General features: G+C 44.1%; 1 protein-coding gene across 1 annotated transcript in view; it reads left to right on the forward strand.

Moving 5' to 3' along the window:
• Positions 1-26,572, forward strand: part of ME1 (malic enzyme 1) — a 356,512-nt gene that overhangs the window by 153,940 nt on the left and 176,000 nt on the right. Inside the window, exons 4-5 of the mRNA XM_077487320.1 lie at positions 4,209-4,284; positions 10,657-10,818. Coding sequence (XP_077343446.1) covers positions 4,209-4,284; positions 10,657-10,818 — 238 coding nt within the window. The remainder of the gene's footprint in view (positions 1-4,208; positions 4,285-10,656; positions 10,819-26,572) is intronic.

A 26,572-nucleotide genomic window follows, 5' to 3' on the forward strand; every position in this document is an offset into this window, starting at 1 on the left:
TCAGTAACCTAAAAATGACCTCCAGCATTGGTGTCAGTAACCACAATTATAACCTCCAGCATTGGCGTCAGTAACCGTAATTATAACCCCCAGAATCGGTGTCAGTGGCAGTGCTGTTAGCTACTCCTCCTCTGCACTTGTGCTCCCTAGAAGTGCTACTAGTAGCACTGGTAGTAGTGTTTCCTAATCACCTCCCTCAGGTGGTCAGTGCAATTACAGTGAAATTTACCCCCCTCCTTAACTGATCACACTCTCCTTTCCCCAAGAGGCCTGACAGTACTGTCTTTGTTTCAGGTCTGGATACTGAAAAACAAAGAGTGCTTTCAGTACCCAGCACCCCACTACTGCTCTGAAAATTTCACATGGCTAAATATACCATTGAAAGAGTTTTGGTATATTTGTTAAAGAAAAAAAAACTGTTGATCCTGCCAAAAATCCAGTAACTTCCTGTTCACTCTATTTTGCACTGCAATCTGAATGAGTGTTATCAGTCCTGTCCAGTTTGCCTCTGTAAACTACTGGTCACTAGCCCACTATATTACTGAGAAAAAGACAGGGTGAGGATTCCTGTAGTCTTGTCCTAGCGTGACAACGCTTCCCCTCCACAGATAAAGTACAGTGAGTAACCATTGTCACTCTAGGACAGGAAGTGTACTACGAACAGTATCACCAGGCAGCTGCCACATCTAGGGACTGGTAAGCTGCAATGTTTGCCATTTTTGTTCTTGAGTTTAGATATACTTTAATGGTATTAAAGTACTGTATTTTGTCATTAGTACGAATCGTTATAAGAGTTTGTTTACACTATGGCAGCCCTTGCCGTCCCTCTGGAAAGACGTCTGCATTGTGTTTTCCAGGAGGCAGGTGCCCATTTTAATGTCAAAAAGCTTGTGTTACCATGTTGCAACCGCATGTTGTGGTGCTCTCTCATTCACTTTAATGGGCTGATGCCCGCTGAACAGGACAGAGAGTATAATTTTTGCTGTGGCATGCACACAACCCTCTCTGGCTGCTGTTTTGGATTAAGAGGAGTAATTGGAGAGCTGCAAAACAGCCACCGCCTATTTTTAACGTCCCCCTGGTCACAAGTGTGAATGAGCCATAAATGTTTAAAATTAAGCACCACTTGATTTCTTACTTTCGTCCAACAAGAAAAGGAAACCATTTATATATATATATATATATATATATATATATATATATATATATATATATATATATATATTTATATAGTTGCAAACATTTAAAAAATGTAACGATGAATCATCCCTAGCCCCAAATGATTACAGGGCTTTCTAGGTACACAGAATGCTGCAACTAATCTGTTTTTCTAATTAAAAGCCAATATATATATATATATATATATATATATATATATATATATATAATAAACGCAATATTTTGATTCATCGTCCAGTATTTCTTCTTTTTTTTTTTTCACGTGTCTCATTTAGACCCCTTTCACATTGGGAAGTTTTTCAGGCGCTTGTGGGCTAAAAATAACACTTGCAATGCGCCTGAAAAGCACCTCTCCTGCAGCCCCAGTGTGAGAGCTCGACATTACAAAAAGTCCTGCAAACAGCATCTTTCAGGCGGTGCATGAGAGTTGTATACAATGCTCCGCCACCACCCCAGCCATTGGAATCAATGGCACCGAATACGAAGCACCCGCAAAGCAGCTCGGCATCCGCGCTTTGCTGGAGCTTTTTTAAAAGTTCCCCGCTAGCGGCCAAAAAGCAATCTATTACAGTGGTAAAGCACCGCTAAAATTAAACTTTACCCCCCGCCCCAGTTTGAAAGTAGCCTTAAAGTCCTAGAACCCTCCTTTTTGGGGCTAAAATGCTTAACAAAAAAAGTAATCCTTGGTACATAAGAAAATAACAGAAACTAGGGGTTCTAAGTCTGCTTAGACAAATATAGGATATTACCAGAATTCCATGAAATCCTAGGGTTCCTTCAGAGTTTGCTAGGGGTTCCTTGAACAATGAGCATTTTCCGCCTCTCAGATAAAATTCCACTGACACCATTGATCTTTTTAGCTATCTATAAAGGGGTAATTCTTCACAATTTCCACAAGTGTAAGGAGCATTCTTCCCACTGACCATCACACTAGTGTATAATGAATTGTAGATATAGTAATTTTTAGTAGGGGTTCCCTGAGACTGGAAAGCTATTTCAAGGGTTCCTCTGTGTTGAAAGGGTTGAGAAAGGCTGATATAGAGGGTCAAAAACCTCAAGTCCACCAATGAAGTAAAATAGAAAATGTCTTATTATATTGCAGTTTACCAATTCTTAGATGTGATGGCTGTATTCATTCTCTTTTTTAGTTTTTTTTTTTTTTTCTTCTATTTTCATCTGGTGATGTGGCCAGTAAGTTTGTTGTTTTTTCAAAAGAAAAAGCTCCCTTGCAGATGTATCAGTTACAACATTGGCAGGGGTGCTTACAATGATCAGTTGTATTTATTTGTGTAAAACCTGTATCCCAAAAGCTATTTGTTGTAAATGCTTATAAAGTGTTAGCTGGAGTTTGGTTTCATTCCGTTAGAATATTTAAATGTGCAAGTCCATTTAAAACAACCACCCCCCCAGACTGACAATTCTGCCACCCAGTTGTGCACTTGTGCTCCTTCATCCATACAGGAGGTTTGTTACTGGCCAGATCACCAGGTAAAAACAGAAGGAAGAAAACCTAAAAGTCTCTCTGGTCTGCCCCCCCATCCCCTTGTTCACTGGAGAATTGGCTGTGGAGGGGGCAGAAGTGGCCAGCTCAGGCTCTCAGCAGCTCACTGAGAGGCTGAGCCAGGTGCAGGTCCAGGTATATCGGCAGATCCCGACTTCATTGTTGCAATCTTGCCTGAGCCTGGACTAGCTCTGTGACATCAGGCGACAGTGGGATTCAGCCCGCTGTCTGCTGAAAACGTGTCAAAGCAGCGCAGAACGAACTGCACTCCTGTGATCCATAGGAGGAGTACAGCCAAAATTTGTTTCGCCTTTAAAAATCCATTGGCCAGGAATCCGGTTTCTAGGTATGAGATGGTCTAGTTACACATAGCAGTACAGGATACAGGCAACTAGGAGGAACCCCCATGTAACCTCCACATATGAAATTTCAGAACAGACATTAAACATATATAATATACTGTAGGTGACAAGTTAAAATAAGTAAGACAACTTAACTTTTTTTTTAAGGGAACTAGGCCCTTCTACAACCTCCTTCCTTTTCCATTCACATTTCACAGTTTTATGCTTAGTTTTTCATATTTCTATTATTATATTTAATATACAGTTTCTCTCTGTAGTAGCCATATAACTTAAGCAGTAGTGGAGTGAACAACTGTTGGGAAAAAGTTAGGCACTTGATGAGCCTCAATATGTCTTTTGTCCATTGCACAGTCATTGCCTAGCACTATAAAGCAGTCAGAATAAACACGCATAGCTGTCCACATAATTGAAAGAAATCCAGAATTCACTGCAACACTGCATCTTTACTGATCCTTCATGCAAAAGACATCACAAAGTGAGGGGACGGTAAAAGTTGATGCGTTTCACGCTGTGGCTAGTGCTTACTCATAACCTCATTATGAATATGATGTTATGTGTAAGCACTAGCCACAGCGTGAAACGCGGCAACTTTTACTATACCCCATACACTGTGATGTCTTGTGCATGAAGAATCAGTGAAGATGAAGTGTTGCAGTGAATTCCAGATTTCTTTCAATTGTGTATCCGCAGATGAGCTGTGCTAGCACCTTCACCCCAACCCTGGCTATGCTGTGGATGGATGGATAATGTGCTGACCTGGAGCGGTTTTCTTTGATGGCTATCCACATGTATATATATTAAATGATACAAAGTTTTTAAAACATTACCATACATCAATATGTTAGACTTACCACATTCACAATTTTATCTAAATGCATTTAGGGTTAACTAATTACAGCACACACACAAAGCCCCTTCTAAAGTCCTATCGCCATTTAACGTGTATAGCTAAACACATTTAAAAGACTATCCAGTCAGCAAAGCAATGTGTACTGTCCCTAGAAACCAATTATAAAGAAGAAAAAAAAATGTATACGGCTGAGATATGACACTTTATGGAAGGAAAGCAAATCTGTTTCTAAAATGGCTGATCTCATCAGATGATGGGTTTATCAGACATCTAAATTATATATTTCATAACTTCTATATGTATTTTTTCCCCACAGAGGCCTCTTCATTACAATTCACGATCGTGGTCATCTTTCCACAGTAATAAAATCATGGCCTGAAGACAATATTAAGGTAATGTATGCTCAGTTTCCTTTACATATAAATAGTCAGTTTAACACTATTACCTTGTAAATGTAAGCAACTATGGAACTTGAGCAGGTCACATAAGGACATGACCTCATAAGGAAGCTTCTTGTAAACCTGAGACCAGAAACATGCCCAGAAGGTGTGTGCCTATAGACGGCAGAGGCAAATGGGTGCTACGTCTTGTAGAATTATTGGTCACCAATCTTTTCCTATTATAAGTAGACATTTTAAATTCTTATCAAGATACTTACACATTATCACAACAGGTAAAAAAAAGTTGATTCTAGTGGAGGGTGTTACTTAGGGCATCAAAAATGTTGTGCCTTTATCTAGGCTCAAGTTATAAAAGTTAAGTTGCTAGAGATGCATACAAAGGCCACGGCTTAGATGGTCAGGTTTTTAGGTTTTTACCCAAGAATTACTGTAGAGTATGTTTATTATTATTAAAGATAAAGTTTAGTAAGAAAAAGTTTGGGAGGCCACAGCCTTGGTCAAATAACTCATATGTACTGAAGTGCAACCCACGTCCTGGTGTTGCTTACTGTAGAACTTTTCTCTCCAGTAAAGCCAACTTCTTTTCACAGCACTGAATTTCCTATGCTATGTAGGTAAATTGTCTATGAAGAAGGGAGGAGGTGCCCGACAGGGCCTTTATCAATGTACTTTAATGGTAGATCTGAGGCAATTAATCTGTGCAGCACCAGAAGTTCAGGATTGTGAAGAAGAGCCCGCTTCACTGGAGAGAAGATTTCTACAGTTAACAGCACTCAGAAGGGCATGGGATACCCTTCATTACAGGTACATTTTGAACAACGTGCGGCGTTCAGGGGTGCGCAGTGTACAAAATACAGAGTTAAGGGGTGCACAGTGTTCAGGTATGTGCAGTGTGCAGAGTTCTGGGAGTATGCAGTGTACAGAGTGAGGAGTTTGGGGTGCACTGTGTCCAGAGTGCGGTGTTCGGGAGTGTGCGCAGTGTACAGAGTGCAGAGTTCAGGGGTGTGCAGTGTTTAGTGGTGCCCAGTGTACAGAGTGCAGAGTTCAGAGGTGAACAGTTTACAGAGCTCAGGGGTCAGCAGTGTACCACCTCCCACCCCACATCTTTGACTGGATTGGCAGCCCAATGTTGGCACAAGCCCCCCTATCCCTCCATCTACTGTAAATCCTCTTCTCCCCCTCCCCCAGCTGTACAAATGCCACAAAAAAAGGAGATGTTCTTCCTTCCAGGCTCCTCTGCTGGGTCTGTGTTCAGGCAGTTAAGAGCCGAGGAGGAACTTAGTGGAAGCTTCTTGTGCTTTTTTACACTAGTATGGTGGTGCTGAGGATGCCAGGAAGGCATCCTCAGCAGGGCAATGTCTGGATGCACTGCACTGCACTCCTCCCTCCTGTATGTAACAGCACAGTGCCCGGAGATTGCGAGGAGGGTTCGGTGCAGCCGCTCAGAGGAGTGCTGTCACTTTTCAATACAGAAACTGAACATCTGTATTGAGAAGTGACAACGCTCTTTTGAGTGGAAATCACAGAGCTAGCGCTAGAGCCCTGTGTGCATGGGGTGAATAGGATGTGCCGAGGCACACCTGGCACACCCCATGCGCATGTCTATGGCGCTACCTACAGGGTGCAGAGTGCCGGGCTCAAAAGTGCACTACATACAGAGTGCAGAGTTAAGGAGTGTACTACATACAGAGGGCAGGGTTTAATAGTGACCTACATATAAATTGCAGAGTTCAGACGTGTGCGCCATATAGAGTGCAGGGCTCAGGGGTGTGCTTTATACAGAGTGCAGAGTTTGAGCATATGCTGCATACAGTATGCAGGTTTTAGGAGTGCACTACATACAGAGTGCAGAGTTAAGGATTGTACTATGTAAGTGCATATTTCAAGAATACATATTTCACAACTTCCTCCCAGTGCAGAGTTCTCCCACCAATCCCCCCCCCACCCTTTCCAGTACAGAGCTGTCCTCCCACCCCCAAATCCACTCCCCCCTCCCCCTCAGAGAGTACCAGAGAGAGGAAAGAGGAGCATGCTGGCTGTGGGCACAGGCTTCTGGAGGAGCTGCCCCTGCAAGACTAGAGTGGCTGTGCACAGGGTCGTCTTTAATATTGATTGGACCCTGGACAAACATTTTCTTGGGCCCCCCCCCCATGCAATTTCACTCTCCACCTGCTCTGAGACATACAATAAATAGCAGCTAGACTTAAAATCAGTTTACTGTATCAGATCAGGCAGAAATTGCTATTGGTTTTCAGCAGTTACAGCATATCATTACTGCTTACTGACTGGTTGCTAGAGGTTACAGCACACATTATGGCTCACTGATTAGTTGCTAGAGGTTACAGCACATCATCACCTCACTGCAGGGGACTATGATATACATATGAATGCTGCCTTTATTTACATATCAATGCCGCTGGCCACATCTATTTACTTACTAATGCCGCTGCTATTTACATATGAATGCCGGTTATTTACATGTAAACACAGGGTCTGCAGGTGAGTTACTTGTATACAACAATAGGACAGAGCTGGGCAGCATTAGTACCAGAATTTCACACTGAGATATCGGGACACAGCACAGGACTAAAACTTCAAGGAACAAGGGAATTTAAACTGGGATAGTTGGCAAGTATGAGACAGCTGCTTTGGGCCCCCAACAATGACAGGGCCCAGGGCAGCTGCGCCTTTTGCCCTGCCTTAAAGACGGCCCTGGCTGTGCACATCCCTCGCCCCCTCTTCTGCTGTCATAGGAATAGTCTAGGGCAGGGAGGGTTATGTGGGAACTGCCAGGAGAAGTTCTTCTGTGTGTGTGCAAATTACAGTAGTGAGCAAGAAGCTAGTGCGTGGAACTTCTGCCACACTCTGGCTGAAAAAAAGCCCTGGGTGTAGGAGATACACTCTAAAAAATTCAACAAAACTCCTAGGGCATACAGAAAGTCCTATATCCCACAGTATGTCCTATGCCTCTATGCCCTGCTCCTCTTCACCAGCAACGTCATTTTGTTAGAAATTCTGTATATAGCCCTACAGAACAGACAGTGCACAGTCCACATGGGCTTTGCTAATTAACACAGTGCTTTCCTCCTTAATGACCAGGCCATTTTTTGCAATACGGCACTGCGTTGCTTTAACTGACAATTGCGTGATCAAACAAAATTGATGTCCTTTTTTCCCACAAATAGAGCTTTCTTTTGTCACCTGTGGTATTTGATCACCTCTGTTTTTTTTTTTTTTTTTGCACTATAAATGAAAAAATAATTTTGAAAAAACAAAAACAAATTTTTCTTAGTTTCTGTGATAAAATTTTGCAAATTATGAATTTTTCTTCATAAATTTTGTCCACAATTTATACTGCTACATATCTTTGGTATAAATAACCCAAATCAGTGGATATTATTTGGTCTTTGTGAAAGTTATAGAGACTACAATCTCATTTCTTGAGACCCGAACAAGCCAGGAAAGTACAAATACCCCCCAAATGACCCCTTTTTTTAAATATATTTAGTAAGATGTATGGTGAGGTTTTTGATGTTCTCATTTTTTCCCACAATTCTTTGCAAAATTAAGATTTTTTTATTTTTCCACAACATTGTCATTGTAATAGGTTATTTCTCTCACACGGCATGTGTATACCACAAATAACACCCCAAAATACATTCTGCTACTCCTGAGTATTATGATACCACGTGTGTCTGACTTTTTCACAGCCTGGCCACATAGAGAGGCCCAACATGCAGGGAGCACCATCAGGTGTTCTAGGAGCATAAATTACACATCTAACTTGGTGACTACCTATTACACTTTTGAAGGCCCTGGAGCACCAGGACAATGACACGTGACACTGATGTGGCACTGATGACAGATGGCACTGATACGTGGCACTGATGGCACATGGCACTGATGTGGCACTGATGACAGATGGCACTAATACGCGGCACTGTCTGATAATGTTTGACGCTGATGTGGCACTGATGACAGATGGCAATAAGACGTGGCACTGATGACACATGACACTGATGTGGCACTGATGACAGATGGCACTAATACATGGCACTGATGACACGTGACACTGATGTGGCACTGATGACACATGACACTGACAGATGGCACTGATACATGGCACTGATGACAGATGGCAAAAATACATGGCACTGATGACACATGACACTGATGTGGCACTAATGACATGTGATACTGATAACAGATGGCACGTGGCACTGGAGGCAGGTGGCCCTGACAGGTGGCACTGGGGACAGATGGCACTGACAGGTGGCACTGGGGACAGATGCACTGATAGGAGGCACTGGGGACAGGTGGCACTGCGGTCAAATGGCACTGACAGGTGGCACTGGTGACAGATGGCACTGACAGGTGGCACTGGTGACAGATGGCACTGACAGGTGGCACTGGGGACAGATGGCACTGTGGGCATGTGTGCTTGTGTGTGTGGGCACTGTTTGTGCTCACACCCATGCTGCAGCCGGAGTTCGCTCTTCCTCCTCACACGAGGTCTCTGTGTGAGGAGGGAGAGCCGGCGATGAGAGATGATCTCATATGTTTACATATGAGATCATCTTTCATTGGACACTCAAATCCAGTGCTAAATGGCTGCTGTGATTGGCCATTTAGCATGATCTGTGATTGGCCGTGTCCAAGGGACACGGCCAACACAGATTTCCCCTGATGCAGCACGCAGGGAGGATGTAAACAAGAGGACGTCCAGGGACGCCCTCCCACCAATTGAGTGCCGCACTGTAGACGTCTTCCCTCTATAGCACAGGCGCAAGGTGGTTAAGTTGTTAAAGAGGAACTGCAGTCTGCTCACATAATTTGTAATAAAAACATTGTTGCCATTCTGAAGCTTCCCTCCAACCACTGCATATTATTTTATATATACTGTGTTTCTGTACTTGCTATATATGCTGCAAAGAATCCCCTCCAATAGCCTGGCTTCAAACATCTTAACTGTGGGCAGATGAAGCTGCTGCCTGTTCACTTCCTGGATTTACACAGACACACAGCACACCTCCAGCTCTGCAGCCCTGCAGCTCTCATTGGCCCTCTTATGTCTCACCCCCCCCCTGCCTTCCTGGCAAACGCACACGACACAGGGTAGATCTAATAGATGGAAAGTTGAAAAAAATTACTGAGGGTCTGCTTTAACTGCAGACAGGAACGTGAACTTTTAGAGAAAAGACAATACACAGTACAGTAGATGCAGCTACAAACGTATAAACACTTCCATCTACTGGCTGATGTAGTTGTTGCACAAAATAAATTAACAATATATTTTAACATGTAGCACTACTTGTTCTAAAACTAACTATGGTAAAGTGGTATGCCTATAGATTGCATAGAAAAATACAATAATGTATGCAAGACCATATTGCCAAATGACAGTCTTGCACACACATGCACTTATTATTTAGTTAAAGTGTAACTAAAGGCAAAACTTTGTTTCATTTTGGATAGAGTAAAACCCCACACACACAGGCCGAATGTTGGCAGACAACAGCTGGTTCAAAAAAAGTGACAACATTTGGCCCATGTGTATGTTGGTCTGTCCAACAGAAGCCGGCTGTTCAGCCAGCTTCTTTTGGATGTTCATGCTGGAAAACCATTATTTAGCCAGAATATGAATTAATTCTGGCTATTGAAATGAATTAAATTAATGCTTAAGTACTATACACACCTGGCAATAATGCGTGTTTACACGCGTTTCTACCAAAACACCATTGGTCCTGGATGCATTGGTAGTGGGGGTTTTTTCTGCCTCCAAACATCTAAGCCCTTGTACACACGGTCGGACATTCCGACAACAAAATCCGTCGGATTTTGTCCAACGAATTTTGTCCGAAACTGGTGTTGCATACACACGGTCGGACAAAGTTGTCGGAAAATCCGGCCGTTCGTAACGTGATGACGTTATTTAGTTATGGCTAGTAGCCAATAGCTTTGGTCTAAGAATTTGATCTGAGCATGCATGGCACTTTGTCCGATCGGAATTCTCTACAAACTTTGTCGGTCGGATATTCTGACGGAAACAGTCTGATGGAGCCCACACAGGGTCGGACTATCCGACAACATGGTCCGATAGGACATTTTCCGTCAGAATGTCCGACCGTGTGTACAAGGGCTTAGTGTGCACGGACACATAGGTTAACATGCAGGGGCATTTAGAGGCATAAAGAAAGCTCCACACTGCCATAAAAACAGTGTTCAAAATGTCCAGTGTGCATGAGGCAAATGGTATAAGCAATTCACACACTCGATTTTAAAATGTGTTAGCAAATAGTTTATGTTGTTTGGCACAGAGATAAAACAAGGCCAAAATAGTATAACTCTACTTTGTGTTTGTAGGCTATTGTAGTGACTGATGGAGAGAGGATCCTTGGTCTAGGGGATCTTGGAAGTTATGGCATGGGAATTCCTGTTGGCAAACTGGCACTTTATACAGCATGTGGAGGAGTAAAGCCCCAGGAGTGTCTACCTGTAATGTTGGATGTAGGAACCGATAATGAGGTAAGTGTAATATCAGTAGTAAAAATGTGCATTCAATCACTTAAAGCTGTTGTAAGGTTTATATTTTTTTAAACATTTAAATAACAAACATGTTGTACCTACATTCTTTTTGCAACGGTATTGCACAGAGCAGCCGCAATGCTCCTTTTTGGGGTCCCCCACCACTGCTCTTGCTGCTCTCCTTCTTGGTGTGCTCCCCAGGAAGCCACTTCCTATGGTAGTACATCTGCAGGTTTGCTCCAGAGCCATGGTGTGTGCATCCATAGACATAAAAAAAAAATATGGACAGCTAGGACTACCCCTTGACAAACTGTAAACAAGCCAATACCATTTGCTGCCATTCAAGCCTCAAATATTCTCTGCTTATCATTCAATCAAATAGTATGCCATTATAGATAAAAACCTTTATTGTTCTCCCAAATATAGCAGGTTTCCTTCCAGGTCTTAAGTTGTAACATGACATTTTATATATGGCACCATGACTGCTCTAAATTTGCTTGGTATAAAGAATTATCAGATACTTTCAGTAATCCTTGTGATGTATCAATATTAGATAAAATCAGGACTTTTTCCAGCGAGAACGCAGTTTCGGCACCTCCAGCATTGGATGTATGTAATGACAAGGGGTGTTCAGGGAGAGGTCTATTGATGCTGGCTGATAGATTTGTTGTTGCTGGGGGAAGTCTATTGTTGAGGGAGTTTACTGTTGTTGGGGTGGGGTCTATTTTTTCTCATTGCGCTGGGATTTATTTTACCATCTTTCTTGTTATCATTAACAAATGCCATACAAATGACTTAGTAACAGAAAATTATATTTGGTTCTGTATTCTCTAAAAAGGGCACTACTGGGAGGTGGGTAGGGGGTGGAACCTAGGTTTGGTGCTAAGAGGTGGGTAGGAGGCAGAGACAAAGGGTGACTCATAAAGATGGCGTTCCTGCACATATTCTCTAAGAAAGAAAGCCCTGGATAAAATTATTATTTTAGTACCTATGGATCTAGGGATTTTAGTATTGTTTCAAAAACAAACTTCTGGTCATACACTGTTCGGACAAAGCTGTGCTGGTGAGTGATGAACACTGACCTTATTCTGTGATTGATACTGTCGTAAGTATCAAGTTGTAACTCAATTTGTGAATAGGATTGTGCTTTATCCTTTTTAATGAAATTTAAATAAATTGAAGCACTGATCTACTTTACGTTTTTAAATACCTTCTTTACCTTGATGTGGATTGAAAAGTAATATGGGCATGTTTAAGAATGGTCTTGGTAGTTAATCATCACTCAAAAACTACTATTTTTGTAATAGAGAAAGCTGAGTGATTTTTCAGTTTGACCACCATATGAGATTTGGATTTGGAAAGCACTCTTCTTACTTGTTTAATTGGATTAATTAAGTGCATGATTGTAAGATGTTGATGCAAGAAATCTGGAACTGCATCTTGAACTGTCTGTGGCCAGCTTAAGGGGCTGTCACTTGCTGTCATCCAGAGAGCCCAACTATGCCCATCCTTTCCACTCACCTTCTCCATTCATAGAAACAGCTTCTATTATTGAAACAAGATTTATAAATGGTGGATAGGTGTATGATTGATAGGTCTGCTACTTGATTTCATAGATCACATTTCATTCAGATAAGCTGTAATATGGCTTCTATGATTGGAGCAGCTTGGCGGAAAGAGTGGGAATAGTTGGGCTTTCTTGATGAAAGCCTGTGACGGCCCCTTAGTAGTATTAATCCCTGCCACATTGGAAGATTTTGGTGACAAGCTTGGGGTTGGGGGTGGCATGGATAAAGGAGGATATCAGCTAAAAAGAAGGCATCAATACAAGGGACACATCCTACTGAATGTGAGTTACAGTATGTCCCTTATGCTGATTTGTCTACTTTTTTATTTTGTCTGCACTTAAGCTTTAAGTTGTGTGAGAGTAATAAATAGATCAGTGTGATTAATAGGCAGTGGGGTTTACTTATGGAGCTCTGCAGAATATGGCATGTTATACTTTTGAAATTAGATTGTTTTAAACCCCTTGCTGTAACAACTTAGTTAACTATCACATTTACACTTACATTGATCATTAATTTAGTAAGTGTTGAGTTGCATGGGAACATTGTAGAATGTAATTGTTTTCAAACCCATCTGTGGGATTTCCAGAAAATTGAGGCTCTCAATTGTCATCTTCTAGTGTATACAAAAATCAGAATGTAAAAAGTGGTCTTCAATAGACTGCATCAGTAAGTGTATATGCTCCCTTTATGACCAGTTCTGTTGGCCTCTGTTAAATTGATGCACTCACATTAGGTCATAACAGTTGATAGCCAATTGTATTACAGTGTCCTTTGTGCCTCAATTTCCTGATATATGGACATCTTATGAGCAAGTAAGAATTACATTTAAAGGAAACCACCAACAGGATTACAAAAACAAAGTCAAAATGTCAGTTAAAATTGATAATATTGTGCAAACAGGCCTATTTGTAGTGTAGAGTGCCATGCCTTTACATGATAACTCATAAAAATAATATAGGATGGATCTGAGTTCAGGCTTTTCCCGGAAGCCAAGGAAAATTGATCCTAAATTAGCTACCACCTAGCAGGTGGATTAAGGAAAGATTGTACCGATTGCATGCAATGTACAGTTTCAGTATTATTTAGATATACTGATGAAACAAACAGGCAAAATAAAACGGGACATTGCCAAATTTTTTAGAAAAGTAATCTTCGTACATAGTAGTAGTTATAAAGGTGGTATTTACAAGTGTTCACTAAACACTAAGTCATATTAATTAATAGATTCTGCTTTTAAAGTAATAATCTGTGGTCCTCCCTAAGAACATATTAACTATCAAAAACAGAGACCTACAGGATTTATTATGTTTGGAGAGTGACCAATTTCTTGATCTGAGATGTTTGACTATATATTCTATAATTAGACTCCCATGTGTTGTAAAAGGAAATCAATACACCAGTTTGCTCATTTCCTAAAAGCCACAGTATGTTTTCGTACAGGTGCCAAAAGAAACAAGAACTCTTATGATTTTATTCCACTAACTCACTTAATCCAGGTGCATCTGGAGTTTGTATTGTAGGACATAAGCAATCTAAATTAAATTGTTTGAATAGTACAATCCAAATTGATTAGTAAAAAATAGAAATTTTCCTTTATTACAGTGTAAGATCTAACTTTTATGAAAAAAGTTGTATGTAGTGTAGCGGGGTCGCTTTAAGAACTATAAAACTACTGTTCCCAGAACCCCGCTGGTTCCCAGGATGCTTTGAGTTATGCCCCAGAGACTTATGGGGGAGGAAATATAAGGAGGGGGAGAGGCCTAGTTCGCTCTCTTTGGACACCCCCCTCACTTCAAGCAAGAGGAGATCTGTGCTGAACTGCTGAGGCACAAGGCCTGAAGCCTGGGCCTTGTGCTCTTTTCCAAAGAGCTCTCTGCCAGCCTAGTTGCACCTGAGAGACATTTTCTCATTCCTTGCTGCTGTACACCAGAAGGATTGAAGACTCGGAGGTCGGTGGATTCCTGTTCCTAGACGAAAAGGCAGAGAAAACGGACTTGGACTTGTCCGGGTGGTGAGAGCTGTTTAAAGACAGATGCTTTATCTTTATTATTCGTTTGGATTACAAAGTTGTTCTTCAAGTGCACCACCGAAAGATTGCTAGCGAATATTGTTTCACTGGACTTCCATCTAGATCAGTCAGGCCTGACTGCATAGGTAGACAGTACTGGGTGTTTACCCATGTGGGGAAGTAGCTGAAAAAGGGCAGCGCTAGAGTTGCATAGCAATACTTTATTATGCTGATTACTCTGTTTATCTTTATTACTGGTTACTGCAGGGACCTGATTATGTGTTGCAATCCAAATGTTTGATTCATGTTATTCCTTTTATAAAAACAATAAGTAAAGTCAGTTATATACTTTCAAAGATTGTCTATGAGCTTGAGTTACCCACGCACGCACACATATTTTTAGAGTATAAGTGATTTAATGTGTATTGCTAGATACTAACTGTGCCAGAGTGGGTAGTGCAGATTGCCGGGGGGTTGGCGGAGATGTGCTCAGGACCCAAACCAAACTTGCGGCCCTCTTAAGTGAGGGCATCGCTATACGTGGGGGCTCGTAAATCCGGGATTTCTGAGACAGCGGTGAACACGCCAGAGGTACCGGCATGGACCCACAGGGAGTCAGAGCGTGGTGTGAAGCAGCTAAGGCCGACCCAAGGCAGTCAGTGGTCTTTAGCCTCCCAGGGGAGAAATGGTCGACTGAGACCGTAGAGGAGTTAATGAAGTCAGTGTCCCCAGACCATGAACCATGGGTGATGGAGATAAAATCAGACCCAGACATCTCATATCAGTACGCGCTAGTGGAATACTGGGATGAGATGCCGGAGGCTTGCAAGCGCAACTGTGTACGGACACAAGACAACAGATCCTATAGGTTGGCGCACGCAACAAAGGAGGAGCCATCGCCAATGGGATCACGCAGGCTGCAGCCCGTACCTCACCCGAGAGTCTCAGATCAGCACCGGCCACCCTTAGCGCAGAACTGTGTGCTGTCCTGGGGGAGATTGTGGCCCAGTGCAGGAAGGATCCCACAGATTATCCGATGTCGGGGTACAGAAAACTCCGGATGTTTTCAGGGAGGAAACCTGTACCTTCGGAAGAAGAGGGATTTGAAGATTGATTAGATAGCGCAACTCAGGCACTAGAGGAATGGGAAGTTCCAGAGCGCAGAAAGAAGCAGAGGATTGTGGAAAGTCTAAAGGGGCCTGCTCTAGAGGCCGTTCGCAACCTGAAGATGAGCAGGACAGACTGTAATGCGCAGGAGTACCTAGATGTACTACAGACTGTGTTTGGTGGGACAGAGAAAATCTCTGAGCTTGCTTATCAGTTAGAGCATTGCTACCAGAAGAAAGGTGAAAAACTATCAGACTACATGGGACGTTTAGATAAAATCCTGCATAGGATGATCCTAAAGAAGGGGATCAGCCCAGGAAAAGTAGATGAGGCCCGTGCTCAACAGGTACTGAGGGGAGCTCAACCCATGGATCCTATTGCATGGACACTGCGTGCCCGACTGGATGGGAAGAATCTGGAGTACACTGACCTCATCCGAATGATCAGAGAGGAAGAGGCCCTACTGGAAGAGAAAAGGGAAGAACATCTCACCGAGCCCGTCAACCAACCGGTAGCAATAGTTACACCGGCCATGACTCCCGCTAGAGATAAGGAGCTGGACACTTTGAAGTTACAGATGTCCCAGGTGATGGAGATGTTGACTGCTATGATGGCGAAAGGTCAAGGGGGAGCCGAGAAACCAAGTCCTAGGAGGGAGTTGTTTCCAGATACACCAACACCAAGCCCCACTCGAGACCGAGAAGAGATGCTATGCTACAACTGCGGGGGCAGTGGCCACTTCGCCAGTAGATGTTCCAGTCCCAAGAAGAAGATAGATAACCGCCAGCCGGCGGGAAACTTCAGAGGGCCCCGGTGAGGGAGTCAACCGGGTGCCCATGCCTTTCAGTGAACTCCAAACTGAATAGAAGGAAGAGAGAGAGAGGAAACCAGACCCCTCAGAAGGAATGTTTACAAATAAGAGACAATAACATCCCTCAGCGGGTTTGTACTCCCATTACTGTGGGCAGGGTCAATGCATACCAGGCTCGAAAAAGAGTAAAGTCAAAAACCAACTGGATGAAGACGGGTCCCCAGAAGAGGGTGGCCTCAACCCGGCCCTTCCCAGAAGAATTGGTCGGCCCGTCCCCCACTGTCTCCATCCAGGTGGAAGGAGTCTACACGAAGGCCCTCCTGGACACTGGAGCTCAAGTGACTTTGTTGTACAGAGACTTCTATGATAGGCACTTGAGCCATTTGCCTATACAGAAGATAGAAGAGCTGGAGATATGGGGCCTTGGAACTCAGAGTTTCCCCTACGATGGTTACCTGCCCATAAAGCTGACCTTCGATCCATCTGTGGCAGGGAAAACTGAGGTGTTTGACACCCTGGCAGTTGTGTGTCCTAGACCGCCCGGGGCCAGCAAGATGTCCCTCATCATAGGGACCAATACGGATCTGGGGCGAAGACTTCTGACCCCTCTAGTGGAGACGAGTAACCATCAAGATCCCAATATCCATCCCATGCTGAAGACAGCCTACCAACGGTTGGTCCTAGAGCAGAAGACCCCAGGAGAGGGGATAGGGAAGGTGTGGAGACTTGGGAGAGAGGGAGTGGTGCTGCAGCCCGGAGAGGTAGCCTGCCTCAGGGCCACGGTGAAGCTTACCTGGGAGCAGCCTGGCCCCTTTGTCATGCTGGAATCTGATCCAAGGGAGGATCACTCAGGCCTGGAAGTGATACCGGAAGTGATTTCAATCAAGGCCCTGAAGAAGGCTCGAGGAAGAGTCCCAGTGAGTGTGAGAAACCCTACGGAGAGACCCATAGAGATCCCTGCCAGAATGCTGTTGGGGCAGGTGAGTCCTGCGGCCCCAGTCAGCTGGTCTGAAGTAAAAGGAACGGGTGAAGGAGGAGATGTTTGGGAAAAACTTTCCATGGAGAACCCGGACCTACCTGGAGCCTGGAAGGAGAGAGCCAAGGCCCAGCTGACTAGATGGGAGAGGATTTTCTCAAAGGATGAGTTTGATGTTGGATGTGCCAGGAGTGCCACCCACCGAATCCGCCTCCAAGAAGACAAACCCTTCAGGGAAAGGGTTAGGCGGGTCCCTCTAGCTGACCTGGAGGATCTGAGGGAGCAGCTTGCGGAGTTGAAGACTGGTGTGATTCGGGAGTCTAGAAGTCCCTATGCCTCCCCCATAGTGGTGGTCAGGAAAAAGAATGGGTCGTTGAGGCTTTGTATTGACTACAGGACTCTCAACAGGAAGACCATCCCTGACCAGTATACCACACCGAGAATAGAGGATGCCCTACAGAGTTTGGCTGGTGCCAAGTGGTTCAGTGTAATGGACCTCAAGAGTGGGTACTACCAAATCCCCATGCACCAGGAAGACCGAGAGAAGACAGCTTTCATAACCCCAGTGGGATTATTTGAATTCAACAGAATGTTGGAGACATGAACCTCATAGAAGTCCTTGTGTACTTGGACGATGTCATTGTCTTCGGGAAGACTTTGGAAGAACATGAGGCCAGGTTGGAGAAGGTGTTGAGAAGACTCAGCGAAGAGGGACTCAAGCTTTCTCCCGAGAAGTGCCGGTTTTACCAATCCTCTGTGAACTATCTGGGACACATAGTGTCTGAAAAGAGAGTGGCTACAGACCCTGAGAAGTTGGAGGCAGTTACCTCTTGGTCAAGACCGACAACAGTCACAGAGCTCAGATCTTTCCTGGGGTTCTGCTCCTATTATAGAAGATTTGTGGATGGGTTTGCCTGGATTGCCAAGCCACTGAACGAATTGCTCAAGACTGAAGGAGAAGAGGATGGTTTGGGACCCAGGAGGGCCGGTGAGTCGGTTCAAGATCAGTGGAGCCCAAGGTGTGAAGAGGCTTTCCGAACCTTGAAGAGGAGCCTTACCACGGCCCCAGTCCTGGCCTATGCCGACCCCACCAGACCATATGAGCTACATGTCGATGCCAGTCATGAGGGCCTAGGCGGAGTGCTCTATCAAGAGCATGAAGAGCAGCTGCGACCAGTGGCCTATGTGAGCCGGAGCCTGACTCCCTCGGAGAAGAACTACCCCACTCATAAATTGGAGTTCTTGGCCCTCAAATGGGCAGTTGTAGACAAACTGAAGGACTATCTCTATGGGGCGGAGTTTACCGTAAAGACAGATAACAATCCTCTGACCTACCTCTTCACTACTGCAAAGTTAGATGCAACCGGACACAGATGGTTGGCTGCATTATCCGGATTCAACTTCAGTCTAAAATACAGACCAGGGGCTGGAAATAGGGATGCAGATGCCCTGTCCCGAAGATCTCATGTCATGGTCGATGACTGGGAAGACTGGACTCAGGTAGCACCAGAAGGAGTGCGAGCACTCTGTCAGGGTGCTGAGTTTCAAGCAAGAGGGGGCTCCAGAGCAGAGGAGATAGGAGTCACCGCAGTGGGAGTCCCTCAACCCTACTGTGGGGTAATTCAACTAGCAGAGGAACTCCTGCCAAAGCTGTCCAGAAAGGAGCTGAGCTATGACCAATTGGAAGACCCCATGGGGAGATTGGTCCTTGAAGCTTTGGAGAATGAGAATCCAGAGGGACTTCGACATCACCCTTCCAAGGAGGCTCGCCTGCTGAGGAAAGAGTTGGATAAGCTACAAGTACATCAGGGAGTGGTCTACCGAAGGGGCCCCTCTGATAACTCAGAAGATAAGTGGCAGTTGTTTCTCCCAGAGAAGCACCGAGAGACGGTACTAATTGCCTTACATGACCAGCATGGCCATCTAGGGGCGGAGAGAACTTTTCAGCTTGTCAGAAGCCGGTTCTATTGACCCTGTATGAGGGCAGAAGTGGAGGAATATTGCCGTTCTTGTGCACGATGCATCCAGAGGAAGACTCTACCCCATCAAGCTGCCCCAATGGGCCACCTACAGAGTCAGGGTCCAATGGATCTGGTGTGCATTGACTTTCTCTGCCTTGAACCCGATTTGAGTGGATTGGGAAATGTTCTGGTGGTAACCGATCATTTCACCCGTTATGCCCAGGCTTTCCCCACCAAAGACCAAAAGGCCTCCACTGTGGCCAAGGTGCTCATGGAAAAATACTTTGTCCACTATGGATTACCACAGAGAATCCACTCAGACCAAGGAAGGGACTTTGAGAGTCGTCTGATCCGGAACCTACTGGACTCATTGGGAGTAGAGAAGACCAGGACTACACCTTATCATCCACAAGGAGATGCCCAACCTGAGAGGTTTAATCGGACCTTACTAAACATGCTTGGAACTCTAGAGACAGAGAAGAAGCAACACTGGAGCCAACACATATCAGCTCTGGTGCACGCTTACAACTGCACCACAAGTGATGTGACGGGTTACTCCCCCTACCGGCTCATGTTTGGGAGAGAAGCAAGATTGCCGGTGGATCTGGCCTTTGGCATTTCCCTAGACCATGCCTCTGCTACCTCCCACAAGGGATATGTGGACCGACTTAGACACAATTTGAAAGTGGCCCATGAACGAGCTCAGGCGGCCTCGGACCAAAGGGGAGCCCGCAACAAGAGGAACTTCGATCTGAAGGTTCGAGTGCAAGACCTGCAGCCTGGGGACCGTGTACTGCTACGCAATCTGGGGATCCCTGGGAAGCACAAGCTTGCTGATAGATGGAGATCGGAGCCCTATGTCATTTGCAGAAAGCTACCTGGATTGCCTGTGTATAAGCTAAAACCAGAGGGGAAAATGGGGCCCTTGAAAACTTGGCACAGGAATCATTTGCTCCCGCTTACTGAGGCAGTCAGAATACCTCCAGTGAGAGATCCACCTGAATCTGTTTCCATTCTGGATACCCCAGGACCTAGCACTCGGTCTCAGACCTCCCGGGTTAGAGATGGACAAGATTCCCAACAAGGTGAAGGTGGAAGAGGAGAGCTTGAGTGGCTGTGGCCTTCATCAACTCCAGGAAATTCTGCCATAGATCTCCCACCTACTGAGGATACACAGGATGGGGCACTGAACCCAGAAGCTACAGAGTTCATTCCATCTAGTGGTGTGCCTGAAGGCTGGGAAGATATCCCTAGCATTTACTCAGAAGAGGAAGGAACTGATGTTCCAGAACCAGTGATGCTGTCAGAATGTGTTCCTGAAGTAGAGCCTGTGGCACCAGAGCCTGAAGTCCCAAGAGAACAGAGAGCTCGCCGAGTTGTGAGACCCCCCAAGAAGCTAACCTACTCTCAAATGGGAGAGAGCTCTGAGGACTCTGTTGTGACTGCTAGAAGAAGTGCTGAACGCTCTAATCCTTCCACTGACCATTTGGTGGAGGGCAACCCCAGCTCACTCTCTGGCACAGTTAGGCAGGCCACTCATGTCAGTGTGACCTGTGGGACAGGGAATCCCACCTCTGAGTTCTGGTGGAAATTCCCTGTACCAACATCATACTCGGCACTTTCAAAATTGGTACAGGATATGTGTTAAAAGTTTATCTTTGGGGACCAAAGAGTTTAAGTGGGGGGAGTGTGTAGCGGGGTCTCTTTAAGAACTATAAAACTACTGTTCCCAGAACCCCGCTGGTTCCCAGGATGCTTTGAGTTATGCCCCAGAGACTTATGGGGGAGGAAATATAAGGAGGGGGAGAGGCCTAGTTCGCTCTCTTTGGACACCCCCCTCTCTTCAAGCAAGAGGAGATCTGTGCTGAACTGCTGAGGCACAAGGCCTGAAGCCTGGGCCTTGTGCTCTTTTCCAAAGAGCTCTCTGCCAGCCTAGTTGCACCCGAGAGACATTTTCTCATTCCTTGCTGCTGTACACCAGAAGGATTGAAGACTCGGAGGTCGGTGGATTCCTGTTCCTAGACGAAAAGGCAGAGAAAACGGACTTGGACTTGTCCGGGTGGTGAGAGCTGTTTAAAGACAGATGCTTTATCTTTATTATTCGTTTGGATTACAAAGTTGTTCTTCAAGTGCACCACCGAAAGATTGCTAGCGAATATTGTTTCACTGGACTTCCATCTAGATCAGTCAGGCCTGACTGCATAGGTAGACAGTGCTGGGTGTTTACCCATGTGGGGAAGTAGCTGAAAAAGGGCAGCGCTAGAGTTGCATAGCAATACTTTATTATGCTGATTACTCTGTTTATCTTTATTACTGGTTACTGCAGGGACCTGATTATGTGTTGCAATCCAAATGTTTGATTCATGTTATTCCTTTTATAAAAACAATAAGTAAAGTCAGTTATATACTTTCAAAGATTGTCTATGAGCTTGAGTTACCCACGCACGCACACACACATATTTAGAGTATAAGTGATTTAATGTGTATTGCTAGATACTAACTGTGCCAGAGTGGGTAGTGCAGATTGCCGGGGGGTTGGCGGAGATGTGCTCAGGACCCAAACCAAACTTGCGGCCCTCTTAAGTGAGGGTATCGCTATAGTAGTAATAAGTGAATGCAATAAAATGTAATGAGTGAATCCATTCATTTATTGTACCGCATGTTTCCATTTTGTAAACCAACAGCTAACATGACAAGCCTAGGTACTTGCCAGCATTTTGCAGTTTGCAGTATGCAGTTTGTAAAAGAACAGCAAAGACCAAAGCTTTGTGAAACAGTAGAGGCTGTGTTCAGGTAGTTTAACAGTTTTAAATTATTTAATTGGTATGTATGTTTCTCCGACAAGGGATAGATGTATGCATGCTTACAGTGGAACTTTACTCTTCCAATCAACATGAATTACTTTTAATCCAAATGGTGCTTGCATTAGTAAATAGATAGGAATATATATTATATTTACTTGTTTTAAACTTTTTTTTTTTTTTTTACATTTTTTTAGTTACTTCTTGGTTTCCTGTCTAGGCAAATTAAAGAGGAAGTAAACCCTGATGAGTTTACTTCCTCTTTCATTTCCTGCAAAGGCAAAGCATAATGGACTACTATGCATCGCATAGTAGTCCATTATGTGTCACTTACCTGACACAGGAGCCAGCGAAGTCGCCGCTGTCCCCTGTAGTCCGCCGAATCCATCTTCTTGGTGGGGTCTCGCAGCTCCGCCGCTGTGATTCGGCGAAGCCGCGATGACGTCACTCCCGCGCATGCGCACGGGAGCCGACACGCACGGCAGCTCCGTCGTTGAGAATGCCGCGCTCAGTGCGCCTGCGCGCAGCTGTCTACGGCGCATGCGCCGTAGACAGCGGTGCATGCGCCGTAGACAGCGGTGCATGCGCCGTAGACAGCGGTGCCTGTTTTCAGGCAAATATCTCCTAAACCATATAGGTTTAGGAGATATTTCTTGGACCTACAGGTAAGCCTTAATCTAGGCTTACCTGTAGGTCAAAGTGGTTTGTAAGGGTTTACAACCACTTTAAGTCATATCTCAGGAGTCTTCAGGAGGGGAGAAGAGGAGGAGGATTTTTTTCAGCTAGGCACACTCTCCTGCATGCACGCTTGAGTTAAAGGCAGATGGATTCCAGGAAGTAAATGCTACTTGAATTGTTTGCCCTTACTCAAGTTGGCCACAGCCAAAAATGCTAGGGGTGTTTTTCAAAGTGATTTCTCAACAAAATAAAGCATGGAGTCATAGATGGATGGATGAGTTTGATTTGTATCATTTTTATTATTCAAAGCAAACTCACCCATCCATCCATGTCTCCATGCTTTATTTTGTTGAGAAATCACTTTTAGTTTCTGGTGCTCAGGTGCAGTGAAGATCTGCTTTAAAGCATCTCTATTGCCTGAATTTTTCTAAAAGCCCCTGTCAAATTAAAGGTAATAATACTACTAGTTCAGTGGGCAGCCTATGTGTTTTCCTTGTAGTCACTATGCACATTTTTTTCATTATCTGCAATATGATTATTTATACAATTTCACACTATTGTAGGTAGGACAAGTAAAACAAAGTAGTGATTATTAGCAGTGGAGTTTAGTTTTGGAACCAATGGTTGTTCACCTATGGGTTCCAGTGATGGGAATCCAGTTCTGACAATAAGGTTGACCAGTTCATCCAGAGGGCAATGTTAGATTTGTGGGAGTGCTGCATAACTCTTTATCATCCATAGGAACCCTTGAAAGCTCTGAGAATGTATCCAAAGGGAATACCGCAGCTGACATATATTTAAGATCCATGCTCCCAAGAAGTGAGCAACTGGAAAATTTGGAAAACTTCTTAACCCTCTGTAGCACTATCCCCACAGGGGCTGCTGGCAACTGGTACCCCTACTCCTGCACAGGCAACACGCATTCTCTGCTTGCATCCAAACACAGGAAGTTAGTTCCTTGGCTTTGTTTTGATGTTTTATTAGGGTTAACAACTTTTCTTCCTGGGCTCACACAGTCCTTAGTGGATAAATAGCAAAAGTTAATTACAGGTCTCTTAGCCTCTCTTGGAAATAGCACACAAATCAGGTAAACTGCATGCAGGAGCGTATACTTTAATAATGTAGATCTGCTTCAAGCTCAGCTGCTTGCAGGCAATACCAGCTCTCCTGGCTGCTCTGAAGGACTCCCAGGGCAAGGGTAAAAAGGGTTAAGCTCAGCGCTGTCCTTTAGAAAGCTTGCTACATGTGGCAGTCTCCCCCCTTGAAAATCCCTGGATGTGCTGACATACGCACTCTGTCCTCCTTGCCCCCACTGCTCTCAGGCGAGACTCCTGGACAAACCAAGATGCTGCAAGGGTCTTCCTAAGCCAGCCCAAGCCCAGCCTGGAGGTAGAGACCCCCCAAGACCTAGGGTATCCCTCCTAGGCCACTGACAGCCTCCTCAGCACCCCATCTTCCACTTGACTCCCTTGCTAGCATGACTCATCCATATTTAAGGGCTGACTCAGCCACCCTGCCAGGACATTCTGCCTGGGAATTGGTCATGTTCTCTCAAGTATGAAGATTATCCTTCATGGCTTCCGCCCACTAACTTCTAGACGTTTCTCCAAACTTCCAGATCGGGGGTGTATCAGAGACCTTCCTGTATGAATCATTCAGCCTGACCTGCAATAAACCCTGACCCAGATTCAGACTCTGTTTTCCATGAGTCAATACATTTGCCTGCACTATACTAGAGGGTGCTACATCTCTGTTAAGCTGACATCTATAAGACCCAGCAACAAGAATGTTGCTTGCCAGGATCAATGCCTGGTTCACTATAGTTCTAGCTTCTTCTTCCACCTATTCTACCCTTGACGATGTGATGAATAAAATGGAATGCGCACTTTTACACTGCAGTGGCCTGTGCCACCTCTATGTGACTACATTTCCAAGTATTCAGTGTGGCTTGCTGAATGATAGGGATGAGTAGAAACATTATATATGGAGGTCACTCAGTGTTTACTTCACAGGACAGAGCCAATGTGAAGTGCATTACTACCAGCAATCCAGAAGACCAGAGGATGTACTTATGTTAGGTAGGCAACTGATATGGTAATGCTGGGCAATATGCTGGGCAATATGCAGGCTGGAAGGGCAGCAACTGCTATGGAACTCAAGAGACTTTGGAGGTACACAGCAAGCAGGGGGAAAAAAACAGCGCTGCATATGTGGAAAAGATCACATCTACAAACAGAAAAGAAGAAGTGAGGCTAGAATTTGGCTATAAATGTAAGTACATGTCGTTGTTTACCTTTTTAAATACACCTAGCGATTGATCAGACCCATCTAGTGTGCTCTATTTCTTGTTCGTATATTATTATAAATACTCAAACATATATAAATACATTATAAGTCATTCTAGTTTAGATAGATAAATAGATAGATAGATATCCATATTGCTGTATAAAGAGATCACATCAAGTAACGGAATAAAACCAATAAAATATGAAAATTTTAGTGCAATCCTTTTAAAGCTGACATTTATTTTGGAATATATATTCACCTTGAACATGACATTTACGCCTTGGGTTCCTAATTTCTAGGCATGGATTACCAAGTATGTTCCACGAAACCATGTTGAAGCACAGCCCTGTGGTTTAGCCGGTAATGCTTGCAACCTTGGAAGTTACTAAAGATTGTGCCAGCTTGCCGTAAGCTGTACAGGCATAAACAAGCCACGGTGGTTTGACTCATTTCTCTGTGGCAACAAGAACACATCAGTGCCTTGAATAACTTCATCTTCCTTCTCCCTGAACATCTATTAACAATTATACATGCTTGCATTTATATTGAGTGAAAATACTAGGATTCTTTTCACTGTCTCATTTTAGATTGACATCACTTTGTTGATGTTCCAAATAATCTGAGCATCTTGTGTTTGCCCAATATTGCGTATGCCTACAAAATACGCACACAAACCACAACTTCTGTGGGTAATAAAGTAGGGGGTTTTGTAATGGAAAAAAGCTTTGTGAAGATATCAAGCATTGTATGCAAATGGGAGCAAGCTGTATTCCCGGGGGGCAGATAAACAAATATAACTTTTCTTTACAGCAGTCACTTTTCTCATCCTGGACAGAAAACAATGAATGTTATCCAGGAAAATGGAGGCATAAGTAATATCTCCTCAATTTCTTGAAAAGGTACTGTCAGGAAGTATTGCTAAACTTCATTGCTAGAATTAGCAGACACCAGAGGAATAGCTTGCAAAAAAATCATTCTTTGTTATATATGATACTAAATGCCAGGTAGCAAGTTTATTTGTTATACATGTCGATATACTGTAATACTTTGTTAAGGCCACAGAAAATGGCAGTTGTCCAAATTGTGACAGTCTTTAGACAGTCACCAAACTAAACAAACAATCTCGTGTCTTTTGGGATCACACTGACAAACGATCATTAGACAGGTTAAAAAATTTTTTTTTTTCTAATAGTCTCTCTCCCTGCTATTCCTCACTTCACTGCATTTCCCTGTTCAAATAACATTATAAAATGAACATAGACAATAACACAAGTTTATAGAAGCTCTGCAGTTCTGCCATCATTCCCAAGGGTCATCAGATCTGGCTGCAAGTCCAACTATCTCTTAAAGTTTATGGCCAGATGTACAGACCCATGTAACATTATGATTGTTCATTTTAGTTTTTCTGAAAGGGTCAGGCCACCCAAAACGTAAGTTTTTAATAGCTGCTGAAGAGTTAAAGCGGTTCTGCACCTAAAATAAAAATATTAAAAGCCAGCAGCTACTAATATTGCAGCTGCTGACTTTTAATAAAATCACACTTACCTGTCCCAGGGTC

This window comes from Lithobates pipiens, unplaced genomic scaffold, assembly GCF_037356315.1.
Source record: "Lithobates pipiens isolate NorthernLeopardFrog02 unplaced genomic scaffold, aLitPip1_a1.2 Scaffold_18, whole genome shotgun sequence".
Classification (NCBI taxonomy): domain Eukaryota; kingdom Metazoa; phylum Chordata; class Amphibia; order Anura; family Ranidae; genus Lithobates; species Lithobates pipiens.